Here is a 22,793-nt window from a genome sequence, read left to right as displayed (position 1 = left end):
CGATTTGCTCACATAAGCATTTTCCTTCTTGTATCATCTGTACATCTTCCTCGTCATAGGCAGTTCCATAATGACCTGTCAATAGCGGTCAATCTTCGGGAAGTGCCTAGATTCACTTCCTGTTCAAGAATAAAGCAGCATACCCTAACAGTTTTTCTCTCAATTTTAGCTCCTTCCCCGCTCCCCCCACCCCCCAGTGTCTTTGCATTTTCTGTATGGTTGCCCACTGCTAAACTCCCTGCTTCCAAAGTTTTAAAAAAGAGCTTTGCTTCTGTACAAGTGCGGTTTGAAATTGGAGGTCTATAGACCGCCTTTATTCTCCATTGGTAAAACGGCTTAAAAATACTTATTTTTACGTATTTTCACGTCTATAATCCCAGGTTGAGTCAGGGGGATCGCCCAGAGTTCTAGGCCACCAGAGAGCTACAGTGTGAGGCCCTATCTCAAAAGCAAAAACTCAGTTCATTTTGCAAAGTTGTTCGAAGATCATCAAGATCCGCAGGAAAGGGCTTCACACAGCTCTGGACACCTTGACACCTTTGGCTTTGAGGAGGCCTGGCCCTTTAAGGCAGAGCCGCCCCAACCTCCAGCGCGCGTCTCCGCGCCCCGCCCCTCGGATTTGGGGGCGGGAACCTCCGAACCCGGAACTGACGGCTAAGCGTAGCCGGCGCGGCCAATCGGCGTCCCGGAAGGAGCGCGTTTCGGCGTCTGAGCCAGTGAATGACAGCAGCGCCGCCCGCCGGTCGCGGCCGCGGCCCCGCCGGTGTCCCGAGCCTCCTGTCAGCGCGCCCCTCAGCTAAGCGAGCGGCGTGCGTCCCCGCGTGTCCGTGGCCCGGCGGGCTTTCCCCGGCCCCTGCCCCGCTGTCCCTCCGCTGCCGGCGCCATGGGCAGCGAGCAGAGCGCGGAGGCCGAGAGCCGCCCCGGCGATCTGAACGCCTCAGGTCGGTGCCTCACCTCCCGCCCGGGCGCTGCTGGCGGAGCCGGCGGGCCCACCGTGTGTCCGAACACAGAGAAGGCGTGGCCTCCCGCCCCAGCCCGGTCCCCTGAACCGGACGCTCGCCTTCGCGCTAGTCTTTAAAAGACGACCTCGTGGATGGTCGGTTCCAGGTCTCGGCACTCACGCCGAGATTTGGCTCCATGCGGATGGATAATTCCTAGGACCTCTAAGATCAGGCTTTCTGAAAAAAAAACGAGGTGTCCTCAGAAGGGACCTGTGAGCGCTGCGTGCAAATGTTACCAGAAACTGCTTTTTCCATTCAGGTGTCGGGTCTGTCTTTTTAAAATGAAGTTGACCAGATGGCAGGCAGGGTCTGGTGTATCTCCTGTTGTCATCATTTTTTAGATTTCTCTAAGAGTTTGAGGTAGGAATCGGAAGGGAATTTTGCTAGACCTTTAGTGAGCGCTCAATAAAACAGCTTGTGATCGAAAACCATTTGGTCCCTTTTTTTTTTCCTACCCACTTAGGTAACCTCTGAGACTGCACTAGGTAAGCTCAGGGGTTGCTAAGCCTTTTAAATTAAGATCTCAGACCTAAAAAGAGTTTTCAGAATGGCTCGCTGCTTGGTACCATTTGCGGAAATGTGGAAGCTAACAGGTGTTGGGGGTGATTCATGCAGAAGGGCAGTTCCTTGAGGCCTGCTGTCTGGGAACTTGCGTCTACTGGCTTTGCTGTGCTTTGTTTCCTTGGAAGACCCAGAGTGTCCTGTCTGTTTATAACAAAACCGCAATAATGGCCATCTCGTGCTTTCTTGCCTGTATGCCCAGCCAGAAGCATAGTTCAGGGGAAGGAGCGTGACGCCCTGTTGCTCATCCAGGAACCAACAGCATAGACTTACTTCTGAGGGTATTTGCATCCTCTCCTGTGCCTGGTGCCTTGCACATGTTTATGTGCAGTATTTATAGTGTCCCCATTTTTACACACATCTTTACCCATTTTATACATGAAATAATAGAAATCAACTAGAATGCTTTGACATCCCCTTTGGAGTCTGGGGAAAGGAGAACCATGGAATTTGTATCAGGAAAGATGTTTTGGTACTACTTCTGTAAAATGTTAGATAAATTACCAAGCTGGGATAAACTGTTCCTGAAAAGCAATAAAAGTAGCAGAGATCCCCCCCCCCATTCCCAGAGTGCAGCCCCCAGGACAACCACCACGCATCAGGAGAGGCTAGTTTCCAGAAGGCAGAGTAGTTCTGTGGTATCTATCCTCAGATCAGACTGAAGAGCCTGAGTATACAAGTCTGTGAATACTAGAACCTTCAGGTTCTACAGGATTCATTCTTGTTCCAACCAGGAAAATGTTTGGATGAGATGTCTTGTTCAGGGAATCCTTGGAGGACTGAACCCCTTCCCTCCCAAGGAACCTGGAATTGACATGCCTCTGAAGCGCCCTCCAATTTTCTGAAGGTTGCCACAGCCTGAAATGGTCCTGTTGATTGCTTCTGTTCTTTTTGCACTAATACTGCACTAAGACTCACTGGAGGTTTAGGAATAGATTTTGTACTAAGGTCCCAAAGACCTTCAGTGCCTTTCCTAATTCTTTTTCTAGGGCTGTTGATCTTGGGCAAGTCCCAGACAGTTTTGTTCCTTCATTTGTAAACTATGGACATATATCAGGAGATCAGGACAATCAAAAAAGGAGACATTCAAAAAAATTTGTGTGTTGAATAATAAAATGCTTGGCCATTCAAGAATTTCATACATGTTATATGTTTCTATATGTTTGAAAGTTTTGGTTTTTTAATATATACATGTATATATGTGTGTACATACATGTATATATACATACACATGCATATATATATTTCTTAGGCTAGGGCCTTAGCTCAGTGGTAGGTCACTTGCCTAATATTTGAGAGGCTTTGGTTACAATCCCTAGCACCACAAAAAAAGAAATTAGAAGTTCCCTATAATCTACCTATGCCAGCTCCCGCTACGAAGTAATGACATTTTTCTATGTAAAATATTCATTTTTTTCTTCTTTTGAAACAGTGCTTTATGTAGTCTAGGCTGATCTATGCTCCCAATGCTGTAAATTATTTTCTTATTATATATTTAGGTGTTTTGCCTGCATGCTTGTCTGTGTACCACATATATGTAGTGTCTGAGGAGCCATAAGAGGGTACTGGATCCACCAGAACTAGAGTTACAAATGGTTCTGAACCAACATGTGGGTGCTGGGACTTGAACCAGGGTCTTCTGGAAGAGCAGACAGCGTTCTTAACCAGTGAGTCATATCTCCAGACCCTGTTGTTGAATTTTTATCTTCCTATCTCTGCCTTGAGTGTGGAGAAGTAAGCCACCAGTTGATGTCCAGCTGAATTACATCTCCTCGTAGTCTTTTGTTATTTAGTTTTATTATTTATTTATTTATTTATAGATAGGGTCTTACTATGTAGCTCTGACTGTCCTGGGATTCACTATGTAGACAGATACCTGCCTGCTTCTTCCTCCCAAGTGCTGGGTTTAAAGGTATGCACCACCATACCAGCATTTCCTTTTGTTTTTGTTGTTCTTGTTTTGTTATTAAACTTTAATCCATTTCAGCATTTCAAAGACAAAAAGCAGCCAGTACTACTCTCAGAAGAAATAGTTTATCATTTTAAATAGGGATGGCTTTGACAAGAAGCACGTATGTTAAGATCAGAAAATCTGTATGTCGTGTGAACTACTCTTTCTGGTGGCTGTGTTGGTGGTGGGCAGTGGTGGCTCTCCACCATGCAGTTCCTGATCTGTGTCACTTGTTTTGCAGTGACCCCATCTCCAGCTAAACATCGGGCCAAGATGGATGATATCGTGGTTGTAGCTCAGGGCTCTCAGGCCTCCAGAAATGTCAGCAATGATCCTGATGTCATCAAGCTGCAAGAGATCCCAACCTTCCAGCCCCTTTTAAAAGGTGAGAGGTTATACTTTGTGTTACCTAGACTTGCCGGGGAGGTTTATATATGGCCCCATAACTCTTTCCCCACATATCTGTATGCCTTGGCATCGTCTCTGAAAAGTCTTCCTTGACTGCTCTGTCTGAAAGTGGAGTCTCTTTCCCTGACTTTTTTTCTGTAGCACCTAATCACCTCTGACCTATTGTAAAATAGAAAACATTTTTACATGTCTATTTGTTGTGTATGTATGTGTATGTCACAGTTTGCATATAGAGGTCAAAGGACAACTTTTGTGAGTGTGTTCTTTTTTGCCATCATGTGGGTACTGGGGATCAGGTCAGGTTATCAGGCTTGGCACCTTTACCTACTGAGCCATCTTGCCAGCCCAGTAGGTTTACTGTCTATTTTTCTGTTAGTATGTGAGCTCCATGATGACAGGAACTTTCTGTTTCTTCCACTGTTGAAGTCCAGCCCCCAAGATAGAACTGATATAAAACAAGGATCAAGTAAATTAATGAATGAACTGGTGTTACTAGAGGTGGTCCTTCAGTTGACTGGTTTAATTCCATGAAAAGGTTTTCGTTATTTGTGATCTAGACTGTGGTATGGATTGACTAGTTTATACTCCTAGAAAGCTTCTGTCACCACTGGTGCACTGGTGATTAGTTCTGGCAACTGCTTTACACGAGAGAAAAGTATGCTTACGAGAGGAGAGATTTCCTACCCGATTAGCATACTTCAAGGTGCTTATATGAAGACCATAACTTTGTTGTTTTTGTGTCTCCATTAAGTGGAGTTTATTTTGTTTATCTTTTGTGTGTGAGAGTGTTGTGTGTGTACATGTTTGGAAGCCGTAGGTCAACTTCCAGTGTTGTTCTCAGGAGCCATCCACCTTGTTTTCTGAAACAGGGTCTCCCTATTCCTGGGAATGATGTTCTGTTAACTGAACAGTGCTTCTGCTGTATGAGTTCTTCAGATTCTCTGCCTCTACTCCCACAAAAACACCCAAAACAAAACCTAAGCAATAATGAGCATAAATAAGGTTGTGGTTTACGTAACCTGCATCTTTCTTCATTTTTTATAACAATACCACAGACTGAGAAATTTATAAAGAAAAGAGGTTAATTTACCTTACACTTCACGATGAAGACCATAGCTCTGGTATCCTCTTGGCATCTGCTGAGAGTCTCCCTGCTGGGTCATGTCGTGAAGGGAGATATCACTTCACACGGCTGAGCAAGCGCTAACTTGATCTCTCTTTCTCATCAAATAAAGCCATTCATGCAATCATAAGGCTTCACCTTCATGACCACATCCCATCCTGATTACCTTCTAAAGGTCCCGCCTGCAAACCCCATTAGCCTGTGATTTTTGGGGAGTAAGTTTCAAAATGAACTTTAGAGGTGACAAACACCCAGACAAGAGCAAGCTGGCTCTAGTAGAGCATCTTATATAGTTATCTGTATTAAATGTACCCTGCCCCCCCATATGTACACACACCATTTTTTCATGTTTTAGTGATGTGTACAAGATCAGACATCTGGCAGATAGAGACTGCACTTGAAGTGTCTTCGCTCGAATTACACCGTTCCGTGCTGTGTTCTTCCAGCGATTATCTGCTGTCCACTGGAGACCGTTTACACTTTCACTCTCCCCTGTTCTGGCCACCAGGTTAGACTTTGGTAACCCCTCTCCTCTTACCCATCTGCTCATGCCTTTCCCTTATTCTGAAAAGTAGCGTGATTCTCCAAAGAAGTCAGCCTTCCAAATGAAATTCCACCTTCATGTAAATTTGCCCAATCTTGAGAAACATAACAGATACTGATGTTCCACACTCTGCCCTCCCTGGATCTGCTGGAGTACTGTCCACCGTCAATTTCCACATGCCTGCTTCCTGTCAACTTCTTCTTCTCAGTCCCCAAAGTCTTCTAGTCCTTCACTGGTCTTCTGTGACTTATTCTTGACTTCTTCGCCCTAGGGTAATACTAAAAGCAAACTAGAATTTGAGATATTTATAATAATTTTCTAGGATGAGATGTTTAATCATTTGACATGATTCATGTGAGAATAAACGACCAGTAGGGAAAGCACCTAGGAGACAACTTGGGATGAAGGGAAGCTACCGGGAGTGAAGGTCATCCACTGGGAGCATGAATGGTAATTGTGATACAAGTAAGTGCCCACCTGGACTTGGTTACCTTAGTAACCAGGCTGCACTACATCGAGAGCTGGTACAGCGGAGAGGAAAGCTGGGGAGGACCAGGTGACTCTGAGTACTTACCTGGGTTTGGCTAAGGAAGTTAGAGAGCTCACGTGATTGGAAATGGCGGTGTGAAGCTGTGCTCAGACCACAGGCACAACCACAAGGCAGTGAGTGTTTGCAGACGCTGTGTGTCATCTGTGAGCAAGAAACCCCTTGGACAGCGATTGGGAAAGACAGGCAACAGGAAAACTGAGTAGACAATGATGTGTCCAGTTCCCCTCAGTACTTCCCTACAAGAGATTTAAACATTGGGATTCACATTAAATTCCCGGCCTAATATCACTGGCTGTATCAGTGTCCCGTCTTCAGAAGGTATTGGGACATACCAACCATGGAGAAGAACTTGTTCCCATTGTAGCACAATCTGTTCTATAAATCACAGCTATCCTAGGGAGGTGTGTGTGTGTGTGTGTGTGTGTGAGCTTGTTTGGATTTTAGGTGCCAAATTTCTTGCAGAGCCTCCTGCTTTGACATTGTTCTGCCTGGTAATTTAAATCTCTGGCCCCTGCCTGCTGGGCTGTTGTAGGAGTTGCTGGCGACTCAGTACTGTTGCCTTTATACTGTCCCCTCTCTTCCCCCCCTTGCTTGCTTTCAGGGTGAGGCAGTTTCTTAAAGTAGTTTAAAAAAAAAAAAAAGGCCACCCAGTGAAGGCCATACCCGCCAGGTTTGATTTCAGAAAGCTTTTATTCAAGTTAATGACAGTTTATTCTTTCAAAACAATATATTCAACTCTTACAGAGTTCACTATTGTTCCATAATGTCATATGAGGTAAGCTGTTGCTGGTGGGTGATCTGCAGAGGCAGAGACTGGGCGAGTTTGGGGCTATTTGTATGACTGAGGTAATGTTTGCATTTTAATAAGCAAGCAGAGTCTTTGGTTTTAACTCTTTTGTGTAAATATACCAGGGTATCATTTATAGTTTATAATACAAATATCTGTTCCTAGCATTTTTTCAAGTCAAAGAATTTCTATTTTTTCATAACAACATCTGAGTTTGCAATTTATTTTCATATGTGAAACACTTACTAGAAAAGGGAAGAAAACTTGAAAGTAGCAATGTGGCCATGACAGAACACAGTAGCAAATTGTTGATTTCATGTACGTTACTAAGATTCCAATGAATTAAATAAGCCCTACACATTCTTACTTAAAATTCAACCACTTATTTTTTAAATGAAGCTGACTCTATTTTATATCATTCTATAGGAATGAAACATTCGCAAGAGAAATGCAATATTGTTTTTATGTCAAAGTTACAAAAATATACTGTTCATTTTTGGTGGATGAATAGATGCATACACACACACAACATTGTTTGTGACTGACCTGCCATTTTTGTTCATGACCTTGGATATAACATAAGGGGTTGTCCTAGAGCCTAAGAAAGGACTGTCTTGTTACCAGCCAGGAAGGTCTCGGTTATACAACACAGATGCTACGTGACACTAAGCAGCTTTGTTGGTGTTTTGAGAGTGGGTGTTAAGAACAGAAGGCATGTGAAGTGGATTCTGATTATTAAAGAGCTTGGAGCTGGGTGAGGGGGTGCATGCCTGTAGTCCTAACACCAGGAAGCAGAGGCAGAGAGATAGCTGTGGCAAGCCTGGGCAGATAATACAAAGAAAAGGAAAACAAAAACAAACAAAGCCAGCTTTTTGGTCTTTCTCCTGGTGGAGCTAAATGACATAGAGCAGCAGTAAAGGGTCTCAGACCCTTAGAACTCTTGGAACTCTCAGAACACTGAGAACTCTGCTTAGCTGGGGGAAAGGATGAGGAAGAAGAGGAAGAGGAAGTGGAATTTCTTAGGATCAGTTCCGCTACCATGTACCGCCGCTCCTGTCACTCAAAGATAGACAGCTTTCTCCACCAGCTGCCAGGCATCCCTGACCTGGAAAGTGGTGTACTGCGGCATGGCCTGAGAGAACGGATCTCTATTTCAAAACTTTCTGCTTGTGTCTTTCACATTGCACCCCGAGCCTACCCGAGAATGGGTCTTAATCAGACAGTCTTCTCTGAATAGCTTAAAGTGTTCCCAGTTTCTCCCAAACACCATGTTGAAAAAGTTGGTAGCTTATTCTTGACTCCTTTGTCTAGTAGCTGTTGGGTTAAGCTTTCCAACATGAATTATTCACCAAAAAGACCCAGCCTAAATGAGTGAGAGGAAATACCAGGAGAAGCGTTGCTTACATCCAGGGAAGGTGAAGCTGTCTTCAGAGCAGCAGCAGTGTTTTGCTCTTCCCAGCAAGCCCGTGGGCCTGCATTCTTGCTTGTTTCTTCCTTCACATCTCAGAGATGCCTGTCTTCTAGTGCAGCACTCCACACACATTTCCTTTGCTTCTGTCTTTCCTTTCCACCGCCATCTGACTTGGTGTACCTCTTTTCTCTTGTTCGGATATATACGGAAAGGATCTTTAAAATTTCCTTTGTTTAGGTTCCATTGTCCCTCCTAGCTACCATGCTTTGATTTTTTGTTTAAATCTCTGCTGCTGAACCTACTTACCGTCCCTTTCTCCTTCTGCTTTTGCATTTTGAAATGTAGGCATCAGCTTTAGCTTTTTAGCTCTCTAGCTATGAACCAGTCTTTTAGCCCTGTACTATTCCTTTGTTTACTTTTTAGTTTTTTTGTTTTTGTCTTTGAGATAGAGTTTCTCTGTGTAGCCCTGGCTGTCCTGGAACTCACTCTGTAGACCAGGCTGGCCTCAAACTCACAGAGATCTGCCTGCCTCTGCCTCTCAAGTACGGGGATTAAAGGTGTGTGCCACCACTACCCAGCCTCCCTTTTCTTTTTTCTTTTTTTTCCAGAGATAAGGTTCCACTGGATAGCACTGGCCGTCTCAGAACTTACTCTGTAGACCAGGCTCACCTCCTTTTTTAAATTTAATTTACTTTTATTTTACTTGATGTGTATGGATGTTTTGCTTGTGAATTAGTTAGATTTTGTTTGTTTGTTTGTTTGTTTGGTCAACTTGACACCAGCTCATGTCTGGAAAGAGGGAATCAAATTGGCTTTTAGGCAAGTTTCTGGGGCATTTTCTTGATTATCGGTGATGTGAGAGGGTGGTGCCATCCCTGGGCAGGAAGTCCTGGGCCATTGTATAAAAAATCGAATTGGCTGGTTGTGGTATCACACGCCAGTAGGATTTGCTAAAGGAGGCACAGTCAAAGGATCACGAGGTCTCTTATATATTAAAAAAAAAAGCCAGGTAGTGATGGCACACGCTTTTAATCCAGCACTCAGGAGACAGAGACAGGCGGATCTCTGTAGGTTCGAGGTCTATAGAGCGAATTCCAGGACAGGCTCCAAAGCTACAGAGAAACCCTATCTCAAAAAATGAACAAACAAAAACAAAAAAAGAAAGCACAATGGGGACTGGGGAGTGCTGGATGTTCTTCCAGAGGACATGGATTCCCAGCACCAACGCAGCAGCTTACAAATACCTGTATCTCTAGTCCCAGGGGATTCGACACCCTCTTCTGGTCTGTGTGGACACAAGGCACACAAAAGATATACAGACATACACACAGGGAAAACATACATAAAAATAAAATTTAAAAATCTTAAAAAAGAAGAAAGAAAGCAAACTGAGCAAGCCATAGGAACAAGCTGGTAAATAGCAATTTCCCCTGGTTTCCTTCAGTTCCTGCCCTGACTTCCCTCAGTGATGGACTATGAGCTGTTAGCTGAAATATATACTTTCCTCCCAAGTTTGGTCATGGTGTTTATCATAGCAATAGAAAGCAAACATGTAGGTCTGTACACCAAGGGACTCATCTCTCCAGGACTATGTACTGATCCTTTAAATTCAGTATGTCCATCTCTGCCTGTGTGGCTAGGTACTTATTCACTTTACTCAATAAACATAGAAAGCCCCCCATCACCCTCTGGTGCTAAGGGTAGAACTCGGGGCCTTGCACATTCCAGGTAAGCAAGCTCTCTATCACTGAGCTACACTTCCAGCCAGACTAACACCATTTTTTTCCTTAAATTTGTGTGTTTAGGCAGGTGTTTGTGCATTTATGCGTATGTGTATGTAGAGGGTAGAGGGCAACTGTGGTGCCATTCCTCTGGTACTGCTCACTTTTTTTAAAAAGTCATTTCTATTTGTGTGTGTGTTGTATATTGCCATATGTATTAGTGCTCGCAGAGGTCATAAGCAGACATTGGTAGCCAAGAGCTGGAGTTACAAGGGTTTGTGGGCTGCCAATATAGGTGCTGGGAACTGAACTTGGGTCCTCCGTAGGAGCAGCAGGCACTCTTAACTGTCGAGCCATCTCTCTAGCGCCTGTCCTCCTCCTTTTGAGACAAAGTCTCTGACTAGTCTGGAATTCACCATGTATCAGCTGACTGGTGAGTTCCCAGGAACTAACTGCCTCTCTCTACTTTATTAGTGCTTGCCATCACTCTTGCTTGGTTTCCTTTTTGTTTGTTTTTGTTTTTAGTATGTGTTCTGGATGTGCAATTCAGGTCCTCGTGTAACGGCGTAAACGAATGCAGACAGATTGTAAAAAAATATATATATATATAGCTTTAATGGAGAAATAGACTTACAGAACCACCGTTCCGCGGAGACCAGGAAAGCAGAAGCAAGCACTGCGAGCTTGCTTGCCAGATTTATAGGTAAACATTAGCCCGAGGCGAACACGCCCCTAAGGGGCGGGACTTATCCCTACATCCTCGTGCTTACAAAACAAGACCTTTACTGACTGACCCATCTCTCCAGTCCCATGAGACTATTTTTTATTTGGTGTTTTTTGTTTTTGTTTGTTTTGAGACGGGGTCTCACTATGTAGCTCTGCCTGTCCTGGAATTCTTTGTAGACCAGGCTGTACTTGAACTCACAGAGATCCACCTGCCTTGGCCTCCTGAGTACTGGAATTAAAGGCTCATGCCACTGTATCTGGCCTGAGACTTTTTTTTTTTAATCAGGTGATAATGTACACTTGAATGTCTTCTTGAAGAGAAAGGGTTCTATAAGTGTTAGGTGTCAAGTTCTTTAAGTGCCAATTAGGTCAAAGCATACTTCATAGTGTTCACATTGTATATGTATTTTCTGATTTATTAAATGTTATCATTTATTAAAAGAGAAGTATAAAATACCCAGATATGGTTGCCAATTTGCCTTTTTCCCCCCCATATTTTGCTTTGTGTAGTTTGGGAGTCTGCTATTAGGTTTAGTAGTGGTTACATATTGCTCTTTCTCGTCATTATGAAATTTCTCTCTGTGCTGTTGCCCCATCGTGTAGTCTGTTTCACCCAGCTCTCTTTACCTAATCCTTATACTTGTGTAGTCTCTTTCCATTCTTTTACTGTTAATCCATTTATACCTTCATGTTGAAAGTGTATGTCTTATAGACAGCCAACTTAGTAGTAGGTCGCTGCTTTTGTGTTAGGTCTGCTTTTAAATCATGTACAACGTGATCTGACTATGGAAATTTAAATCTACCATTTAGTTTATTTTTTATTTGTGCCTTGTGCTTTTGTTCTTTCATATGTTTTCTCTGCCCTTCTTAGATCAATTGAATATTTTAGCATTCTGTTTTAGTTTTCCCCTATTTTTGTTTGTTTGTTTTTAACAGCATCTTGTTCTGTAGTTCAACCTGGCTTTACTTGAGACAGTTCTCTTGCTTCAGGCATGGATTACCGTGCCAAGCTGATTTTATTTTCTTGTTAGTCTAAAAATTCTAGTGTATCTTGCAGTATAGGTCAGCTGAAAAATGTCATTTTTTAAATCCAGGCTTTTATGAAATCCTTGAAAAATGAGTAAAAAAAAAGTATTCACTGTTTTTGAATAGCTCCAGCAAGACTGTGACTGTCATCTTCCAACCCATTCTCTTTTACCGCTTATAAAATCCATTGATTTTCTTTTTTTTTTATTGTTGTAGTAGGAGGCTGCTTATTGGTTCCCGGACACCCAGCTAGTTTAGACCCAAAATAATCACACAGAAACTGTATTAATTAAAACACTGCTTGGCCCATCAGTTCTAACTTCTATTTGGCTAACTCTTACATATTAATTTAACTCATTTCTACTAATCTGTGTATCGCCATGTGACAGTGGCTTACCGGCAAAGTTTTGGCATGCGTGACTCTGGTGGCTGCTCCATGGTATCTCTCTGACTCCGCCCTTCTTTCTCCCAGCATTCAGTCCCGTCCTCTCCACCTAGCTCTCTGCTCTGCCCTGCCCTGCTCTGCAATAGGCTCAAAGCAGTTATTTATTCATTAATGGTAATCACAGCACACAGAGGGGACTCCTATATCACCATTTAAACAGAAAAGGGGAAATGGTGTGGGAGGTCCTTCTGCTTCTGTGTTGCTTTTATTGGCTAATGAATAAAGAACTGCTTTGAGCCTATAGCAAGGAGGAACAGAACTAGGTGGGGAAAGCTAGGCTGTATGCTGGATAAAAGAAAGGCAGAGTTGGAGAGAAGCCATGGAGCCACCAGAGACAGATGCTGGGAATTTTAGCTGGTAAGCCATAGCTAAATCAGAGTGATTCGTGAATCTGATTCCTGAATCAGAGCAAATTAAAGATGCCCATGTTTAATGGAGTGCTCCTGAGTGACCCCAGGAAAACATGGAGGGGGAAGAGAGAGAGAAGGGAAGACCACACAAAACCCGGAGACTATGTGTTCATTCTCTAGGGGGCAGTTTAAATAGCCTGTGGGAATGGTCTTGCTCTTCCCTGGGGAGGGGTTACTGTTTAGTGGGCTTTCTTGAGCCTCCCTGGAGAGAGGGTCACCATTTGGAGGGCTATCTCAGGTGGAGTTTGGACTGAGGCAACTCCCAGGGGAGGGAGCTTATGCCAAGGAGCTGGAGTGAAGCCCCCAGACAAACAATCCAGAGTTTTTATATAAAGGGGTATTAGGGAGCTGAGGTGGTGCTACCGACCAAACATTCCTGTCTCCACCTCCCAAGTGCCTAGTATTAGCATGGGGGCATGTGCCACCACGCCCAGCTTGGGGTTTTTCTTTGGAAGTAATTATACTGTCATGGTTGCCCAGTGCCTTCCTTATGCTATCATTCCTTCTACAGTGACCAGCTTACAGTCTATTATAAGGAAGAGCTTTCTTTTCCCATTTGTTTATTTTTTCATTATTTAAATAAGTGTAGAACAATGGGCTCCTGTTTTTGTTTTTCTAGTAAAGCCATTCTTTTCATTCTTCAGGTGTTACAAGTGTGTTCAGCTGCTCACTTTTAGTCTAATTTTTCATGTCCCTTTCATTAAATCCTGCTTTTCCTTGAATGCATTCTTAGTTTCTGGAGCAGTATCATGCTGTCCTGCCTGACCCTAATCCTAAAGTCAGGCACTTCTCAAAGTACGTCCTGGATCTTCTAGTGGACGGTAACATCAAGGAACTGTCCTCACATCTCCCCAGTGGATTTAGCTAGGAAATACGTGTATGTGTATCTACTGGAATATACATGCTTACACCAGTATGTGCTTGTTTTGTTTTTACCTATATTTTAAAAATAATGAGTTCATACTGATATGTGCCATATATTGCCTGATAGTTTTTTAATTAAATTGTGTGTGTGTGTGTGTGTGTGTGTGTGTGTGTGTGCATGTGCCACTCTGTGTGTATAGGTCAGAGGATAAGTTTGTGAAGTATGTTCTCTCCTTTCTCTACATAGGTTCTGGGGATAAACTCAGGTCACGAAATTGCAGAGCAAGCACCTTTATCTTCTGAGACATCTCACTGGCCTGGCTCATACGTGTTTGTTTTCTTTAATTAAATATCACTGGCTATTATTTCTTTTAATATTTTGCTCCCATGTTTTCCTTTCTGTGAGACTCAGTAGGTCTGTTAGAATAATGAATAAAGAACTGCTTTGAGCCTTGATATTGCCTCTGCACTTGTAACCTCCCCCCATACAAAACAACCCAAACAAAACAAGGAAACAAGAGAAAGAGAGACAGAGACAGAGAGAGACAGAGAGAGAGTCTTGAACTTGTTGAGGCAGCTATAGTGTGTCCCCTTGAGTCACAGTTTGTCCTTTAGTCCATGCATCTTTACTTACAAGTGCCTGGCTCCAGGCCTCTAGCTTCTGCTGTGCTCTCACTGGGGCTCCTCTGGTTGTTGTCCTGTGTCGTGGAGATCCTGCTGTTCTGGATCTGTAGGTTTGCCCTCTTCACCTGCTCCAATAGTTCATAGATGAGGTAGATATTGGGGTGTGGCAACTCATAGCCCTGGTTCTGGACCTGGGTGGTAGCTCATCCACAGTATTTTTAAATCAAATTCTGTGTTGTTTAGCTTTGGATAACCACCCTGAAACTCTTTCATTTGTCTGCTTATTGTACTATCTTTCTCTGTTTTGAAAATCTGAGTGCATTATATGTACTTTTTCTCGTTTTTTTCTGTATTGTGATTTTTTTTTTTTTTTTTTTTTTGGTCAGACAGTCTCTTGGTTACAAGTCCTCTTTCATAGCTTCTTTGCATGACTGGAAGTTTCTTTTTTAAAAAAAATATAATTTATTTATTTTTTCTTTTCTCACATTCCAACCACAGTTTCCCCTTCCTCCTCTCCTCCTAGCACCCCCACCCCCCAGATCCACTCTTCCATTTCCATTCAGAAAAGAGCAGGCCTCTCAGGGATATCAACCAAACATGGCATAACAAGTTACAATAAGACTAGGCATAAACCCTCATATGAAGGCTGGATGAGGCCACTCAGTAGGAGGGGAAAAAAAGAGATGGTCCCAAAAGTAACAAAAGAGTCTATTCTATTTCTTCTTCCCAGGGATATCCATGCATCTCCCCTTGAGTCCTCCTTGCTACTTAGCCTGTATGGGTCTGTGGATTATAGTATGATTATCTTTTACTTTACAACTAATTATAAGTATGTAAATACCATGTCTGTCTTTCTGGGTCTGGGTTACCTCACTCAAAATGATTTTTTTTTGCCTGCAAATTTTATGATGTCATTTTTTAAACAGCTGAGTAAATGTAAATGTACCTTGTGTAAATGTACCATATTTTCTTTATCAGTTCTTCAGTTTAGAAACATTTAGGTTGTTTCCAGTTTCTGGCTATTATGAATCAAGCTGCTGTGAACATAGTTGAGTGTCCTTGTGGTAGGATGGAGCCTTCTTGGTAGTGGTATGGCTGGGTCTTTTTTTTTTTTTTTTGGTTTTTTGAGACAGGGTTTCTCTGTAGCTTTGGAGCCTGTCCTGGAACTCCCTTTGTAGACCAGGCTGGCCTCGAACTCACAGAGATCCGCCTGCCTCTGCCTCCCGAGTGCTGGGATTAAAGGTGTGCACCACCACCGCCTGGCTGGCTGGGTCTTGAGGTAGATCAATTCCCAGTTTTCTGAGAAACTACCATATTGATTTCCAAAGTGATTGTACCAGTTTGAAGTGCACCAGTGTTCCACCCACCAGTGGAGTGTTCCCGTGCTCCACATCAGGGTCAGCAGGAGTTTGTCATTGTGTTTGTGGTGTTAGTCATTCTGACAGGTATAAGATGGAAGCTCAGAGTCATTTGCATTTCCCTGATGGCTAAAAATGTTGAACATTTCTTTAAGTGTTTCTTGGCCATTACATTCCTCTGTTAGAATTCTCTGTTTAGATTTGTACCCCATTTTAAAATCGGATTATTTGGTTTATTGATGTCTAGTTTCTTGAGTTCTTTATATATTTTAGAGATCAGCTCTCTGTCAGATGTGGAGTTGGTGAAAATATTTTTTCCATTCTGTAGTCAGCTGTTTTGTCCTATTGATGGTGTCCTTTGCTTTACAGAAGCTTTTTAGTTTTATGAGGTCCTTTTATTAATCGTCATTAGTCCCTGAGCTATTGGTGTTCTGTTCAGGAAGTTGTCTCCTCTGCCAGTGTGTCCAAGGCTATTCCCCATTTTCTCTTCTGTCAGGTTCATTGCCTCTGGCTTTATGTTGAGGTCTTTGATCCACTAGGATATGAGTTTTGCACAGGGTGATAGATATGGATCTGTTTGCATTCTTCTACATTCTGACATCCAGTTAGACCAGCATCATTTTTTGAAGATAGTTTCTTTTTTCCATTGTATATTGATGGCTTCTTTATAAAAAATCAGGTGTCCATAGGTGTATAGATTTACATTTGGGTTTTTGATTTGATTCTGTTGATCAGCCGGTCTGTTTTTATGCCAATACCGTGTGGTTTTTATTACGATAGCTCTGTAGTACAGTTTGAAATTAGGGATGGTGATACCTCGGGAAGTTCTTTTATTGTACAGGATTGTTTTAGCTATCCTGGGGTTTTTTTGTTTGTTTGTTTGTTTTTCCCATATGAACTTGAGTATTGTTCTTTCAAGGTCTGTAAAGAATTATTTGGAATTTTTATGGGAATTTCATTGAATCTGTAGATTGCTTTTGGTAAGATGGTCATTTTTACTATGTTAAGCCTATTGATCCATGAGCATGGGAAGATCTTTCCATATTCTGATATCTTCTTCAATTTATTTCTTCAAAGATTTGAAGTTATTGTCATACAAGTCTTTCATGTGTTTGGTTAGAGTTACTCCAACATGCTTTTTATTATTTGTGGTATTGTGAAGGGTGTTGATTCCCTGATTTCTTTCTCAGCCCTTTTATTGTTTATATATAAGAAGGATACTGACTTTTTAAAGTTAATCTCGTATTCTGCCACTTCACCGAAGGTGTTTATCAACTGTAGGAGTTCCCTGGTAAAACTTTTGGGGTCACTTATGTATACTATTTATCATCTGGAAGTAGCAATACTTTGGCTTCTCCCTCTCTAATTTGTACCCCCTTGAACACCTTTAGTTTTCTTACTGCTGTAACTAGAACTTCAAGTACTGTATTGAATAAATATGGAGAGAGTGGACAGCCTTGTCCTGTTCCTGATTTTAGTGGAATTTCTTTGAGTTTCTCTCCATTTAATTTGATATTGGCGATAGGCTTGTTGTAAATTTCTTTTGTTATGTTTAGGTATGTCTCTTATATCCCTGATTTCCCCAAGACTTTTATTGTGAAGGGGTGTTGGATTTTGTCAACTGGAAGTTTCTTATAGGCTAAACATTACACATTTTATGGTTCTGGTCTCTGTGTTCCTTTGAAGGAAGCTGGACTTTGCTCTGTCATATATGTTGCTGGTTAATTTTTAAACTTACTTTTTTTTTTCCCTTTTGAAACAGTCTCTCTACATAACCCTGGCTGTCCTGAAACTCACGTTATAGAACAGTCTGGCCTTGCCTCTGACTCCCAAATCCTGGGATTAAAGGCATGGACCATGCCAAGATCTGTTGTGGGTTCCTTATAACCAGTGTGACTGTTTCTAGACTTTTCTGTTCCCCAGTTCTGTTCTCCAGAGCAGTCTTTTTAATTGTGGCTTTTGTTTTTGAGATAAGAGTCTGTAAGTCTTCAAGGGTGACCTTGAACTCTGACCCTCCTGTTTCTACCTTTCAGGTGCTGGGATTACAGATATGGGCCACCCCAGCTAGGGCAGTCCTCAGGGTTTTGTATCCTTGCTACCCTGCAGATACAGTCTGAGCATTCTCCCTGAGAAAACTCTACCTGTGGCCCCAGGTTCTCTGAACTTCTCTGCTGTGACTAATGGGAATATGAACTGTCCTTGGTTTGTATGAGATCCAGAAATTGTTTGGTTTTCCACTTTCCTGTCGTTGTTTCTTCAACTTCATGGAATTCTATTTACTCTGCACATTTATGTATTAGTGTTAGTTGGAGATTCCCGGGCATCCTGCTGCAGAGTTACTAAGGTCTTGCCTCTCCCACGTTCTGCTGTGTCAGTTTGAGACTCTAGTTTTTCCAAGACTGTTCCCTTTCTCCAGCTCTGTAGGGAAGCTGGGCTTTTCTCAGAGATCCATTTTTGCTGTGACCTGGATGTCTTTATCAGTTTCAGACTGGAGCTTGCTATGGAATCCCTGTGATGGTATAAGGAGCTGGGGCTGCGGGCCTCTATGTGATTTAATTATAGGAGTGACACCCTAGAGGTGACAGCCACACCCTTACAAGAGAAGATGACAAGAAGAGCAAACTTGTCTTTGCCAGGTGACGAGATAATAATCAAATTGCCATCTTCAAACTAGAACCAAGTCTCTGGGCTCTCAGGCCGTGGATGTCAGGCTTCGGAACTAGGAGAAAGAAAGATGTGTTGTTTAAGCTACCCATCCATGTTGTTCTGGTTATGCTGCACGGCTGAGTCACCTCCCTGGTCTACATCCTGGAAACTGCCTTTAGGCCATGAGCTAGGGAAACAGTGGGCTTTATTTTCCTTCTCTCAGGGACCAAAGGCTGGCCCTGCCCGTCTGAAGGGAAGCTCCTGCATTTCATCTGCTTTCTGTTTATTTATGACTGGAGGGCATAATAGTAGTTAATTCATTGTAGAAATTAGCAATTTCTACAAAAGTAGAAATAAACTTTTTAATCCAAGTTTCTTTCTATTTTTTTAACCTTTTATTTTCAAGTTCATGCCTGTAGCCTTTAAATCATTTCTGCACCACACTTCCAAGTGTCTGAGAGTGTTCATACAGCGCGCATGCAAGTGATACAACATGGTCGCTAACCTTTGGGAGCTTGGGTAGTTCTGTGAACAACTTAAGCGGCTAAATAGCTCATAGTCATAGAATATGAGTAATACTGCCAATATACTCAAAAGAATAGGCATGCATGGGGGAGGATTATTAATTTAGCCTGTGAATTTGGAGTATGCTTCGCAGGAGTGGACTCCAAGGACTCTCAATGAGTGAGAAGTTACTATGGTAAAGAGAGAATCAGGGAAGACATTCTTAGTCTTAAAATTTTTGATATAAGTAAAAAGAAGCTATATAAAGTCAAAATAACTCTTTGATAAAATTATATATGGGATATATTGTAATTTAGATAGTCATAGGTAAGGAGGTAAAATTCTGATTTCAGCTTAGGCTTTTTTCTTTCCCCAGGTTTCAGGTAAGTTCTTCCCGTATAGCCTAGACAATGATAGAAAAACACTTTATCATTGAGCCATCCATCCACGTCAGCAGTAAACTTTGATTTTAGCCCCAGTTACTCTTATGGTTAGCTCAGCTTGGTTATGGTGGGTTGCTCCTGTAAATTCTAAGCCTTGGAGGCAGAGGCATAAGTTAGAGGCCAGCCTGGGCCGCATAGCAAGTTCCAGGTCTACTTGGACTCCATAGTGAAACCCTCTCTTAAACAAACGAGAGAACACAGTAGACTAATTGCAGGCATATATGCTAATTATCCATTCTTTTTATTTACATTTGTAGTTTGGGTTATATTCTGAATTTAAACAAAGCTAAGTACCTGGAGATAAGTTATCGTAAACAATATAATTTCCTGTCTGAGCTGGTTAAAGAACTGCTGAAGTGTGACAATAGATGCTATTTATTTATTTTCTTTGAAGCTCCAGTTTGTTTGATTCTCACAGCCTGAATACGTAAAAGTGGACAGTTCTATCAGTCATTTTAAGTTTCTCTACTTTTCAAAAACCCTCATGTAAGCTATTTTTGTACGTACTAACATTTAGGAGTGAAATGTTAATCTAGGGAAAGTGAGACTTTGTAAGTATTTCACTAATTGAAAAAAAGAAATTCTATTCCTTCTGCTTCCCAAATTTTAACTGATGATTGGAAAGCTTGTTTTGATAACAGTCTTAACAGTATTCAGAGTTGATTATTGATAAGGTTCTTAACTCCTGAACAGAAGGGAAGTCACATCCTAGATTTAGAATGGTGCTAAATATGTATTTAATATTTATTCATTCATCTAAACAAATTTATTCATCTTTCTGTTCATCAGATGTTTTTAGGCTAGAGATACAAAGCCAGAACCCATTACTGTGCTCCATGAAGAGTCGCTGGTATGTTTGGTGGAATTGTCATGGTAGCACATAGTAAAGGCTCAGTGTAAGCCTGTGGTGGGTGAGAATCAGAACGATGTGGAAGGACTTCTAATAGTGATCTTGCTAGTGTGGATTAAGCATGCTGTACTCTTAATGCTTCCAACATCAGCATTTCAGGTTTTGGAGTTTTCATATTTGGGAGTATTTCATAGGCTTAAAATACTTTGAAATCTGAAACTTCTGAGCACTGACATCATGTTCAAAAAGTTTCATATTTTGGGGCATTTCTAGTTTTTTTAATTAAGAATGCTCAACCTATAATTCTCTGCTTTTGCCCCCCAAAGCAGGGTTTCATTGTGTAGCCCTGATTGTCCTGGAACTTGTCCTGCAGACCAGGCTGGCCTCAAACTCAGAGATTGTCTCCTCAGCCTCCCATGTGCTGGTATTAAAGGTGTGTGTGTGTGTGACTACTGCCTGGTGCAACTTGTAATTATTTCCACAATATTACTATTCATAAGAAGCTACCAGGTATGGTGGCAAGCCTTTAATTCCAGTACTCAGGAGTCAGAGACAGGTGGACTCTGAGTTTGAGGTACCTTGGTCTATAGACAGGACAACCAGGACTACACAGAGAAAACCTGTTTCAAATCCCTGTCCTCCCACCCCCAAAAAAGAAGCTACCAGGTGAAACTTTTTTTTATCAGGCCCCGGCTCCAGATTCATTTCCAGTAATTGAAATATAAGTCATCTGTTTATTACACTAGCATTTTAAGTGTCCCTGAATGGGTGTGTGGGTAACACCTTGGAAAACTAATGGTTGAAGATGATGAACTTGAACTCTACTGATTGTCACAAAACCGTTACATTTTTCAGCTAATGATTTCAGTGGGTTTTCTTCCTTTGTGGTACTGAGAATTGAAGCCAGGGTCTCAGGCATCCTAGCAGGTGCTGTACCATAGGGCTTTGTTCCTGTGCCCCTAGACTCTTTTTTTAAGAGATGTGATTTTGGAAACTTGTTACTGGACTTTGGGTTCTGGGGATCAGTCTGAAGTCTTCAGGTTTGAAGGTGGGTACCCTAACTCTCTGAGCCATCCAACCAATCCAGCAGTTCTGTTTTTAACAGCACTTTTGCCACTAGATGTCACTAGACTAAAGCAGTTGTCCACAGAAGTGTCTGCTCCCTGTGCTCAGTATTTCCAGACTCTTGTTAAGAACACAGCCTCCAAAGCATCTGGATTTCTCTTAGAACCAGGTCATAGCTCATTTCAAGTGCAAGTTAGTTGGAAAAATATACATGTTCTGTGACATACTAGCAACCTATAATTGCTTCTTTAGTGTTTATCAAGACAGACAAGGAAAAAAAATTAATCACAGAAAATTCTGTAGTGACCTGCATTTTGTGTGTAGAAATCTCCTTTCAGTCTCTCACTGTGCTCAAAGAAATAATTTAGTTTATTGGAGACAGTTTAAATATCTATCTGCAGTGAGTGGATCAACAAAATATCACATGTCCACCTATGTCCAAGAACTAAAATAGGATATTGTTCAACACTAAAAAGAAGCTAATGGATGAACTGCAAAAACCTGATGCATGGATTCAGGAGAGCCATCCCAAATCAGAGAAGACCCCCTCAGCAGGGTGGAAGGGAAAATAGATGGGAAGAATGTATCCAAGTAGAAATCAAGAGGTTTAGTGAAATAAGTTTGCAGGTTATCCTTGGCTCTCCCTTGTGGGCTAGGCAGCTTTGGACCCGAGTTTCTGGATATTGGGTGTAGGTGGAGTCTTGTCATTTATTTTGTTTACTGTTAGTTGTTTTGACAGTTTCATACATGTATATAATGTATTCTGTTTACTCACTTTCTATACCCTTGAAGGCGTAAGTCACAAACAATCCCACAGCAGTTTGGAATTATGATTAATAAGGTGGTATTTATTTAAAGGGGAAAAAACTTACAGATCACGTCCCAGACAACAGCCCTCTGCACAATCAGGAAGGAGTCTAGCCGCCTAAAGCGGAGCAGGAAGTAAGAGAGAGCGAGGAGGAAAGACACGGCTTTTTTAAAGAGAGAGAGAGAGACCGTGCCCCAATGGGCTGGTATCTCAGTGGCTATTGGCTGGAGGAGCGGAAGGACCTCCCGCAACATACCCTCTCTTATCTTCTCTCATTCCCTTGTCTCAAATACCCTGTCTCCTTTCAGAGTTAACTTTTGGTTTGGTTTTGTAAGGAATTTGCTTTAACTGGGGCCATCCATGTGACCATCAGATTGGAACTATCCCTTGGAGTCTGGTAGGGTCACAAGCAGTGAGTTCCTTTCCCCAAATCTATTAGGATCAACTATTTCTTGAGTCTAACAACTAAGGTTATTTTGGTTTGGTTTGAGTTTTCAAGACAGGGTTTCTCTGTAGCTTTGGAACCTGTCCTGGAACTAGATCTTGTAGACCAGGCTGGCCTCGAACTCACAGAGATCCGCCTGCCTCTGCCTCCCAAGTGCTGGGATTAAAGGTGTGTGCCACCACCGCCTGGCTTGTTTCTGTTTTCTTAAGACAGGGTCTTATATAACCCAAGCTAGCCTTGAAGTCACTGTGGAGCCAAGAATGACCTTGAAGCCCTGGCCCTCCTACATTTACCTCCAAAATGCTGGGATTTCAGGCATGCACCATCACATCCAGTTTTATGTGCTGCTAGGGGTCAGTCTCGGGACTTCATGCATGCTGGGCTAATACTCTACCAATTGAGCCTCATCCCTGCTCCTGTGCTGAGGTTTTTACCATTAAGCAAGTGCTGCTCTAGGTCTTTGTATACATGTGCTTATATGAGTGTTTTCAGTTGCTTAGGGTTAGTTCCTAGCAGTGGATT

The 22,793-nt window shown here is 42.2% G+C and overlaps 1 protein-coding gene across 1 annotated transcript in view; it reads left to right on the top strand.

The window, feature by feature from the left end:
- The first annotated feature begins 661 nt into the window (after positions 1–661).
- Positions 662–22,793, top strand: part of Borcs5 (BLOC-1 related complex subunit 5) — an 81,707-nt gene continuing 59,575 nt past the window's right edge. Inside the window, exons 1-2 of the mRNA XM_075982512.1 lie at positions 662–941; positions 3,755–3,898. Coding sequence (XP_075838627.1) covers positions 884–941; positions 3,755–3,898 — 202 coding nt within the window. The 5' untranslated portion in view covers positions 662–883. The remainder of the gene's footprint in view (positions 942–3,754; positions 3,899–22,793) is intronic.

Source organism: Microtus pennsylvanicus, chromosome 8, assembly GCF_037038515.1.
Source record: "Microtus pennsylvanicus isolate mMicPen1 chromosome 8, mMicPen1.hap1, whole genome shotgun sequence".
Taxonomy (NCBI): Eukaryota; Metazoa; Chordata; class Mammalia; order Rodentia; family Cricetidae; genus Microtus; species Microtus pennsylvanicus.
The sequence above is the reverse complement of the archived record's forward strand: the minus strand, read 5'-3'. Positions and strand labels throughout refer to the sequence as shown.